Source organism: Cryptotermes secundus, unplaced genomic scaffold (genome assembly GCF_002891405.2).
Source record: "Cryptotermes secundus unplaced genomic scaffold, Csec_1.0 scaffold179, whole genome shotgun sequence".
Classification (NCBI taxonomy): domain Eukaryota; kingdom Metazoa; phylum Arthropoda; class Insecta; order Blattodea; family Kalotermitidae; genus Cryptotermes; species Cryptotermes secundus.
Window position 1 is genome coordinate 884032 of NW_019724586.1, and position 11361 is coordinate 895392.

Genomic DNA, 11361 nt, shown 5'->3' on the forward strand with positions numbered 1-11361 from the left:
AAAAGCTTTCGACAGATCCAAAAATATACCAAAAGCAAATTGTTTATTATCTAGGGTTTTTTGAATTTGTCCAATAAAAGTTTGAATTGCAGTAAATGTGGATTTATTCTTTCTGAAACCATTTTGAGCATTCGATATCAATTTGAATTTATTTAAAAAGTTTACAACTCTATTATACATTAGTGTTTCAAGGATTTTGGAAAATACAGACAAAATTGAAATTGGTCTATAATTGGTAATATTTTGTTTCTGACCTTTTTTAAAAATGGGTCGAACTTTTGCAATCTTCATTTGATCAGGAAAGATACCAGAGCTAAGTGACAGATTAAATATAAAAGTCAAAGGCTTTTTTATGAATTGGATACATTGTTTAACTATCATATCCGGGATCTCATCAAAACCCGCTGAGATTTTTGTTTTTAGTTTACTGGTGACCTTTAGAACCTCTTCTTCAGTAACAGGGACAAGAAATAACACATTTGGGTTCAGTATTATATCATTTACAGTGGCATGATCATTTTTACAGTTTCTATTTAAATGTATCAACCTGTCCACGCTATTTACAAAAAATTCATTAAATTGATGGGATATATCCTGGGGATTTGTAACTAGCATAGAATCAATTTCTAATGAAATATTTTCAATTTCTGTAAAGCCATTTCCTGACTCCTTCTTTATTATTTGCCATAGAGTTTTAGAATTATTGATTGATCTTTGAATGATTTGGTCATTTTCTCTTTGACGGGCAACAGAAATTACTTTTTTATAAATTCTCTGATATTTTTTTATATAGTTCAAGGTGTGAACAGACAGAGCCATCTTTCTTTTTAACAGATATAATAGTTGCAGCCTCTGTCTAGAAACCTTTATCCCTTGAGTGATCCAGCCTGATTTTTTCCCTTTCTTGCTAAAGACCTTTTTTAAGGGGAAGATATGCAGAAAATACTTAAGAAACTTACTTAAGAAAACACAATAAGCACTATTTACATCAAATTGAGAATACATTTGTGAGGCTCGAATCAGTGCAGTTCAGTGTATGTTAAATACATAAATACAGAATAAATTTTAATTTTGTTTTTACATTGAGTTTTATTTATAAACTGGAATGTTTAGAGAAATGTGGGCAATAGTTGTGTGTTTTATTCACGTGAATTTCATTTGAGTCAACATAACAACAGTTTACTTTAAAAGAGAGATATATTCCAATTCACAGTGAATGTGGAAAGAAGTGCAGTATTAAGGAAGGAAACTCTTCCATAGTAGGCTCAAGCACAGGTCAAATAAGGTACCAGATCATATAGCACATAAGATAGGCAGCTATGATCTAAGAAACCCTCAGTAGTGTTTTTGAAATTCAGACACACTGTAATTAGTTTTGTGTATCACTGTTGTCCCTGCGTACTATACTTCATCTTGGACCAAAATAATTGGAATTTCTTTGCTCTTTCAGGATGACTATCTGCTTCTGTACCATGCCCTGGAATCATTAACTAGCAGCATGGCAAACGCCATCCCTCCTCCACCTCCTGCCCCCACTCCTGCTCAACCAGATTTGTACCTTACAGCAAATGGGCACATCAACGGGTTTGTTGGCAATGGAAATGGACCAGGTCAAGGAAATGGAAGTGTGCGGGTGCCTCCAGAAGGCATGGAGTCAGGAGTGGGCAGACGTGACACACTTGCTTGAGGTGTGCCTGGGCAGTGTGTTTTTCTGGTGATATATTTTAGTGGATAAAAGACTGTTAATTCAGTGAGAGACAAGGACCATGTGTGGCAGCATGGCTATTTGCCAAAAAATAGTAATATAAAATTTTTTTATAACGTGTTCATAGTTTTTTTTATGCTAAGAAAGGCCGTACCGTATCGTCAGATTATAAAGCATTACTGTCAGTGGTGAGTTCCGACAGGTGGAAAGTTGACAGTGAAACTGACCTGTAGCGTCCAAAGATTGGTTATGGTTAGGAAAGAACCAAATACGTTGTTCTGCAGAAATAGTTGTCTGTTGGTGCATTTAACCTTAGTGTTGCATTTGTATGTACATATATCTTTGTGTACTCACTTTGGTTTTTGTGTTTTGAATGGCATTGTGTGTAATGTTGTGAATCCCTTAAGGGAATCCAGGTTTTCATATATCCTGTGATTTGACGTTAGGACACCTTCATTGCAGTCTAAAAGATGTATATCTATATATTAAACACACAATGTCTTTATGTTTTGTTAGTGTTGTCACAATTCATAGTGTGTGCACTGGGTTGCATGTCAGTGAATTAGGTGTCTCACACCGTCTGTACTTCATTAGTCATTTGTTGCAGTTAATGAAATCTTGTAGTTTCTAGTCCCAGGAATGCTGGTGTTTGACAGAGCTTTGGCCCACCAAAGGTAAGGGAGTGCTAGGAGGGAAAAATGGGCCCAAGTGGCAAAGACATCTGTGGAAATTGATGATGTAGCATCATTTTCTCATATCCATATTCAGATGTAAGTTGACCAACATCACTGTAGTCTTATATTAGATGACTGACTACATAATTCCTTATCAGTAATGATCAGAGAGAGTTTTAGATGATAGACTTCTTACTTTCCAGGAAATAAGAGAATAATTTTATTTGCTCAGTACAAAGTACATGTGATTTGTGTCTGCCTAGTATCCCTTGTTCATTCATTATAGTAACATTTCTTCTTTGTTATTTTTAATGGAACAGGAACCTGATCTTAACTTAAATTCCATTTGACTCTCAAGGGAGTACAAGTACAAATGCAGTCGATATATTCCATAATGAGACTGGCATTCTGCACTAGTGACAGTCGGAAGTGTAGTGGGAAAACATTCTAAACATTCATCATTGTGAACCATCTCTTGAATCCTGCCTATGTCTTAGCTATGTTATTAGAGTTTATTAAAAAAATATGACAAAATATCTTCATGCAACGTATTTGATATACAGTTCATTGTATAAAAAATAGAATTCAGCTTTTTATATTGGTGTGAACAATCAAGATGGGACATGTTTCCGGGTCAGTGACTTTATTTTAGGAAGATGCATTTTTTGTCATTTTCCTTCTGAGTGTTTTATACTGTATATAACTGTGTACATACAGGTGGATCTGGATGCTACAGTTCCCGATGTCCAAGTGTTCCTAGAATGATATGTTGTAGTCTCACCTCATGTTAGGGAAGTGAATTCATTCCCCATTACGTTTGTACAGCCGTTTAATGGTGTGTCAATCAACTGTGACAGTGAACTTATTCCAACTTCAAGACATGCTGATATAATAAAAGGCTTTATTTGTCAAATAACCATTGTTGTGCTTATCCCTTGTTCTTCTCTGTATCCTGTGTAATCATGTCTTTAATTCCCCAGGTATTTCTAGATTCAGGTAAGAGGTAAATTTACCTTCATGCTAAGAATTGTGTCATGAAAACGTACATGAGGTGAGTGAGGAGCTTCACACACACTAGCCACTTCATTCATAGGGAAGTTAATAGTCCTGGGTACCCACTGAACTGAAGCTCTTCAGGCCCCAGAAGCTCAGTTCTCCTAATGCCTGTAACTGGGCTCTGCCAGTGATCGGATAGAGGAGACAGAAGATAAAAATAGTAAGTACTTAAGAAGCTGGTTTATCTTATCATTGTAATTGAAGCTGAGAGATAAGTTGGTCTTGTTATTTGACTTGGAGGTGCACAGATGTTAGTTGATGTAGTACACAGCTTAAACATGTTTTTGTACTTGAGTCTTGCTGTCATCACAATAGTGGTGATTAAATTATTTCAGAAGAGGAATGAGCGTGCTACATTTGGAATATATCAGAAACCTGGAAGATGGTATTTCCTGAAATTATCATTAATGTTATTACTGTTAAAGACCAGAAAGGTAATGAACACAAACTTCTTTTTTATTATGTAAGATTTGAGGTTTTCACTGCAGTGACTATGAAGAAAGCAGTCTTCTGGGGTTTGGCACGGTGTATATGTGGTGTTTACCGACGTTTCGGAGGAACGTATCGCCTCGATCTTCAGGGTAGAAGGACTGCTTGTACCGGTTCTCATGGTCTCTTCGCCTGTGGATTTCTTATATTTTTCCTTCTACCCTGAAGATGGAGGCGATAGTTCCTCCGAAACGTCGGTTAACACCACATATACACGGTGCAAAATCCCAGAAGACTGCTTTCTCCTTTAATTTTCCTGCAGGGCAAGACATGTTGATATATGTTAAAAAGAAAATATGAGCAAGTATTTATGTTTATTATTCATCATAGAAAGAAAATGCTACCACATACAAAAGATGCATGAAAATCACACAGATTAATGTAAAAACTTAGAAGAATCTGGAGGTTTATTGTAGATAATTTAAAAACCAATCATTAGACATATTCCTGAGAGAGTTCCATCCATCTCCAATTTCCTCCTCGGTGTTCCAATTATACTATTCTTTCCTCCCATCTTAACAGCATGCCCACCAACAAATCTCACTAACCTCACAATGTCCGATGTTCATAGAAATCATGAAGTTCCTTGTTTCGTAACATTCTAAAGATTTATTTTTGCTCTTAAGTCCAGATATATTCCTGACCATGTGAACAATATTTGTTCATAATCTGTAGTATAGCAGTAAGCAGGTTTTACAAATCTTTCCCTGCTTACGTCAGAAATCAGTGTGCATGAAAGATCATTCAGATACTCTGCAACTGAACATTAATTTCCTCTTGTGAAATGTTGAAGCTCCCTTTAAAGAGACATTATTTCTAATTTTGCTAAACATTTTGGAGGTTTGCTGTAAATTGTACATCCAGCAACTGCTAGCTTTATGTCTGCCCAAGTTGGATCCAGGCAGATGATATTTTAATTCTTGGCACATATACAAGTATCAGAATATGTGCTGCCATACATAACACTTTTCTTTCTGACAAACAGGTAACCAAACTGGTGTTTCTGTGCAACAGGTGGCACCACCACACGTAGTGGCTTATGTGATTGTATGATAATGTTTTTCTTTGGGTGGGGTGAGACTTGAGTGCACTTGGTATGTTGGCAACTTATTTGGCCCATTGTACCAGCCCCAGCAGTCAGTGGAATGAGAATTGGTAAGGGAAGCTGAAATGCTCGGAGAATACCTATCCTAGTGCCACTTTGTCCATCATGTATCCCACATGACCTGACCTGGGTTCAAACCTAGGCCACCACGGTGGGAAGCTCATGACCAACCATCTGAGCTATGGCATGGCTTTGATTGTATGATAACACATGTGGTTTTGCTGAGGAGCTGTTGGAATTATTTATTTCGTAGTTGCAGTGTTTTGAGCATCAATAGCATGAGAAGAAAATAAATTTACTGGAGACATACCGAGCAAGATTTTTAGAAGAAGCCAAAATTTGGAAAAGAAAAATGGCTCTCTCAGAGACTTTCGTCTTCCGCCATTACATAAACACATTGACATGAAGAAGGTTAAAAGATGGAGATTTGTGATATTAAGATAAAGACTCTTTGTGGTAGCACATTGGTAGAAATCACTTAAAATCTTTGGACAGACAGGTGGATTTACCTCATGGCATTGCATCTTCTCACCCAGCACCTCTAGCCAGAAAACAAATATTGTTTTGAATTATGTGAAGGCATTCACAGGAATATGAGAAAAATATTTCCTAGCATTTTTTCCAGGCATAGCAGAATCTTCAGAATTTGTGTATAAACTTGGAAACTGTTTTGAGTATTGCCATAGTCACTAACAGTTAGCAGCAATATCCTTTTTTCAGAATCCATTTATTTTACTGTGGTGTTTCCCAGTTTTGGACAATGGAACAGTTTTTGCCAAAAACTTGATGGCACAAAACTGAAGAAATGCTACATTTACTGTAGAGATCTGAAACTTTATTCCACTGGTATACTTATGATTATATATACAAAATTTAAGTCAGGAAGTACACTTTGTAGTGTCCTTTTGCTTTTCAAAAGGTGAAAGTTAGCTGTGCAGCAGACTACAAGATATTATGTTGATGCTTTCTGAAATATAAACTTTTATAAATGAATATGTAATGACTGTTCCAGTCCATATATTACATAGTGCATCTGAGAAGTGATGAGAAGACATAAGTGGTATATATACCAGTTATGGGTAGAAGGATTGCGTATTTCATGGTTGTCAAGGTAACTAAGAGATTATTTGACAGAAACAACTCTGGAATTGTAATTTTTCTATAATATAATTCTCAGTCTGATCATTGAAATTACATCCTGCAGTCCTTTAGTTCTATGTCAGGTATCATATAGACCAGTGCCCATCAGCATTTGCATGCAAATGGTTTAAATGAATTTTTGTTTTATAATTTGGTCATGCCATCTTTTGCTTGTAACATCTTTTATAAATTAATTTTTCTCAATGTTTTTCTTTTCTCACAGTGGTTCAAAAATATTTGTGACAGTGGGACTGAGGGAAAGTTCTATTTTATGAAGTCACAGAATAAACAGAGCTGCATTGGTGGTTAATAACAATGTTCACTTTGTAACAGAATAAGATATTACATCACGGATAGCTTCAAGGTCAACCAGACATTTTACTCATTCAGTAGTGGTGAATCTTCCCTTGGAAACAGAGGCCCAGAGCATAATGCAGATGGTTCACAACTGTGTATTGCCAAGGCTTACCTACAGAGAGTTCTGTATCTCCACATGGTGTGGTGCTTTGTCAAAGGAGCAAATGCAAATTAACTGTATAGAATATGCAGATTTATGGATGCAATTGGAATTAAATTAGTGGAAACTGCGGCTTAGCAGCAACATGCTATTCATACTCTATGGAACAGGTAAAACATCATGTTTTTCTGATATGATTGTAGGCCATAGATCGTTGGCAGTTGCAATGGAAGAAGGCACGGGATTCGTCTAATGCAGGCTATGGATTCAAGTCTCGGGTTTCACCAGAAGATATGGATAAGCAGCAGCCATTATCTAACCATCCAAAGGTAAAAACGAACTGTTGAAAATAAATACAAATTTGTAACATCAAAAGATAGACCAAAAAGTTACTCTCACTTGTGACAGCTGCAGTGGAACTAACTGTTACAAGTCAGAAATTAATTAATTTAACTAATATACAAAATTTCTTAATTTCTACAGCTTTCTCTGCCTCTGAAATGATTCCTAGGCAACTGTAATAAGTTTTACAGTTAACCTTTCTTTAAGAATGCCAGTGCGATTGTTACAGGAACTTCTAATTTGTAAATGTAACCAGTGTCATTCAATGAAGGTTTCTGAATCTCTCCAACATAAATATTTTGAAAATGCTCTCTCCATTTTGTAAATGTCTCCATGTGTGTGTGCGCATGCACCTGCAGGAGAAAGAGAGCATATGTTTGGGGGTGGGTGAATACACATGCATGCATGCATGTGTGCCTGTACTGGTGTGGATGGGTGTACATGTGTGTGCATTCTCATCTGCAAAAGCCCCAGCATGGTAACAGTTCAGAATATCCAGGAATGACAGTTTAAGACATATATCCCAAAGTTCCTTTAGTTTAAAATCAAAGTTTTCATATTTATCCTCAGAAGACTAAGCCACATCTGGACAGCCCTTTTGATCCTAAAAGTTATTTTAGATTTCCCAGTAGCCTAAAACCGAAGAATATCACTTTGTTTTATGTGGAATTAAAAATAAGTATTTCTATTGCCAATACCCATCTACAGGCAATTGATGCTGTGTACTTCAATGCAGCAAGCCGTGATGGCCACCAGCTGGTGGTTGGAACTGCTCATCGACCACATGGAGTTGTAAATGGCTTCATGTGCTTACGGGTGAGTGACATTAGGCAATTTTAAAATTTGCTATTCTCAGAGAACTTGCTCCTTAGATCTCCTCTTCTTAATCCACTTAATGACTTTCACAACAGCAGAGTGTATCATATATAGCATAATATTGGAGGATGATTTTGAATGATGTGGAAATAAGATGATCACAGCCCATGCAGAAGTAACATCTTAGATTTGCCTAGATGGGCTAAGAGGATACTACAGAAAGCTTCAGTCAGGATAGTCACCCACTGGAGGCAAGTGTTGATTTGCTCAATATTGGTAATATTTTCCAAGATTCTTATGCCAGCATCTGTTTCTGGACAGCCTAATTGCAGGAATATGATATTGAATCAGATAGGTGACAAAGAAAAAAATATGCACATAAATATTCACACCCAAGACAATCTGAACACACAGCCTCAAAGCTTTCTTGGCCAAAGATTATTTATGCCCTAAACTCCCGACCTATAGGATCTGCAAAGATGTATTCAACTTTTAACATTTGCTGTTGAACTCTGCAGGTGTTGGGGCATGCGGTTGCATAGTTGGTTGAGGCACTATGCTACAAGCCGGAAGGTCGCGGGTTCAAGTCCCGATGAGGTCATTGGATTTTTTTCAATTGACCTAATCCTTCCAGCCGCACTATGGCCCTGGGGTCAACTCAGCCTCTAACAGAAATGAGTACCAGGAATTAATTAAATAATTTTCCTGGGGAGTAAGGCGCGGCCGGTGCGTAAGGCTGACAACCTTACCACCATCTTTGAGCTGATTATCTAGATAATGTGGGATCCTCAACGTCTCACAACCCTATGGGCCTTCACGGCCTGTTACAGGGATAGCTTTACTTTTTTTTACTTTACTTTTACCCTGCAGGTGTCAGGTGTCAGTAATTCTGACTTAAACAGAAGTTGCTTTACCTGACTGCATGAAATTTTATCTGAATTACATTCTGACAGTCAAACATTTGGAAATAATTTCTCCCTATATTTGAAATTCTTAGAGAGTTCTTATGTACATTATTTACCTATGAAAAGAAACGTAGCTGTGACAGCAGTGACAGTTTGGCACTGTAGTAATGTAGCTGGCACTTCTAGAATTAAAGCTCTTGTATGGGGAAAATGTACCTGTATTTTAAAGGTTAGTTCATCATGATCATGAACTCTGTAAGGTTATGTCAGTAAGGCATGTTTGTGTGAATCTCCAGTTTTCCTTGGTTCTCTCCATTGTCATTTTAGTCATCTTAAATTTTATCTTTACTATAATTTTGCCTGTGGTTCTGTATGGGTGTGAAACTTGGTCTCTGACATTAAGGGAGGAACATAGACTGAGGGTGTTTGAGAACAGGGTGTTGAGGAGAATATTTGGACCGAAGAGAGATGAAGTGACAGGAGGTTGGAGAAAACTGCATAATGAGTAGCTTCATAACTTGTTCTCTTCTCCAAGTATAATTAGAATGATAAAGTCAAGGAGGATGAGGTGGGCAGGCCATGTAGCCCAAATGGGGGAGATGAGGAATGCGTATAGGATATTGGTGGGAAAGACAGAAGGAAAGAGACCACAGGGAAGACCAAGGCATAGGTGGGTGGACAATATTAGAATGGATCTTAGAAAGGCAGAATGGGATGGTATGGATTGGATAGATCTGGCCCAGGATAGGGACCAGTGGAGGGCTCTTGTGAACATGGTAATGAACCTTTGGGTTCCATAAAATGCTGGGAAATTCTTGAGTAGCTGCAGAATCGGCGGCTCCTCCACAAGGGCTCAGCTCCATTAGTAAGTAAGTAAGTAAATTTTATCTTTTCCTGGGCTGGTAATTGAATTCCAATTTTGGAAGGCAGTGTCTTGCCAGTTTTGTTGGTACCTTTTTGTCTATTCAGATGTTTTTTTCCAAACTTTCTCTGATATCAGAATTTCATTGGTGGGCTGACCTAGCAAAGGATAGTAGTGGTATCTAGAGACATATATTTGTGGTGCTTCTACCTCTAATTTCTGCGATTCTCTTCAGTTTAAAATCCAAATTCAGCAATGGAAATGGTAAAACTAAGCATGTAATATCACTAACTGCATTTGTAACAGGTGCCTGATATTGGATTGCTCATGACACCCAAACTCCCTGATACAATTACATTTCGCACTGAAGAAGAAGGAACACACTATGGTGCAGAAGGTATTCGTCTTAAACCTGTGAAACCAATGAAGTCATGGGATATAATGTATGATGGCAAAATGAAGTAAGTGAATATTGGCAGTACCAGAACTTGAAGTAAAAAAAGGGATGTGGTGTACAGTCTGCGCGCGCGCGCACACACACACATCACATAGAAAATAAGAAAAGTAGTTCCAGTCTGCATTGCATCTTATATGGTAAGGTGCCCACCTTACCTCAGCCAAGAAGCAACATGTATGAGGCATATTAAGAAATTAGATTTGTCTTTAAGCTGAAAAAGCATATTACTAGAAGCAGAAGATAAAAATGGTGTTCAATTTTCAGATACTGACCAAAAAATTCCCAGCTTTAAAGGCCCAGACAGGTTTTCATATCTTTAGATATTTAGTTCATGGTTTCAGCAATGAAATAATTTCTGATCATTTACCAGTTTTTGGCATCTTGGTTGTGTTGCTGAATTTTTCACTGGTATGCACTATTGAACTTAACAGCTATATAGGATTTTCCAACAAAATGCAGTAAAATAGAATTTTACAGTGCTAAGCTTTCATGTTTTATGGCTCTTCCAGTCAAATATTTAAGTCCGTGTACACAGAATTAGGTCTTCCAGTTATTACCACCAAAAAGGAAACAGCGCCGTATACTTGCCTCGTTCAGATCTTCTATTTTCTTTCAATTTGGCTAGATTAAGTAACGACTCTGCTAGCTCATGGGGCATTTGGGATATTCATAGCAGAAGGGCCCATGGAATGTCCAACATGTTACAAAATAAATTATTAGAATACAGATTTGGGAATTTGTTCCTACCTGCATCATTGTTGGGAATGAGAGTTGCAAAATCTTCAGGCATTCTTCAAGGAATTCTGTTGTGTTATCATATGTAATTTCTTTGTTTGGTTTCCTTTTCAACGCAGCAACTATCAAAATCTCATTCATACCTCACTGTGTATATACTATATATACTTGATTCTCTATTCAGTTAATATATTGAAACTTGTATCTGAATTAGTACAGTGCGTACAATCAAGTGCGCGCCGCGGCTGCAATTTGCCGTGAGTCATACCACCGCAGAACGGATGCAACTCCTCCCCGCGACTGCAGTGCTCCTACGCCGATGGTTGCATAATCGGAACCCTAAACAGTCAGTCTTTGTCTTGCTGTGGAAGTGGAGTGGAATGTTTACAGCTGTCGACAGACGGTGGAAATGAAGTTCACTATTAAACAGCGTGTGTTTATTGTCGAAACTATTGCAAGGAAAAACATTTACAGAAAATTCGCACGTAGGTTTCGTCAGAAATATCCTGACTCGCCAGTTCCCACAAAGTCGTGTGTAAACAGGCTTCTGAAAAAGTGGCGGGCCACAGGTTCAGTGAGTGACAAGAAGAAGCAATCGAAGAGAACTGTGCTGACTGA

At 37.6% G+C, this 11361-nt stretch overlaps 2 protein-coding genes across 6 annotated transcripts in view; both read left to right on the forward strand.

The window, feature by feature from the left end:
- Positions 1–3295, forward strand: part of LOC111862305 (tyrosine-protein phosphatase 99A) — a gene marked incomplete at its 5' end in the record, with an annotated part of 708382 nt that extends 705087 nt beyond the window's left edge. For all 4 annotated transcript variants that reach the window (XM_023847579.2, XM_023847580.2, XM_023847581.2 and 1 more), the window contains 1 exon segment: positions 1451–3295. In XM_023847579.2, the coding sequence (XP_023703347.2) occupies positions 1451–1687 (237 nt within the window).
- A 389-nt stretch (positions 3296–3684) lies between these two features.
- Positions 3685–11361, forward strand: part of LOC111862314 — a 15458-nt gene continuing 7781 nt past the window's right edge. For both annotated transcript variants that reach the window (XM_023847598.2, XM_023847599.2), the window contains exons 1-4: positions 3685–3869; positions 6830–6955; positions 7677–7784; positions 9858–10012. In XM_023847598.2, the coding sequence (XP_023703366.1) occupies positions 3714–3869; positions 6830–6955; positions 7677–7784; positions 9858–10012 (545 nt within the window). In that variant the 5' untranslated portion in view covers positions 3685–3713. The remainder of the gene's footprint in view (positions 3870–6829; positions 6956–7676; positions 7785–9857; positions 10013–11361) is intronic.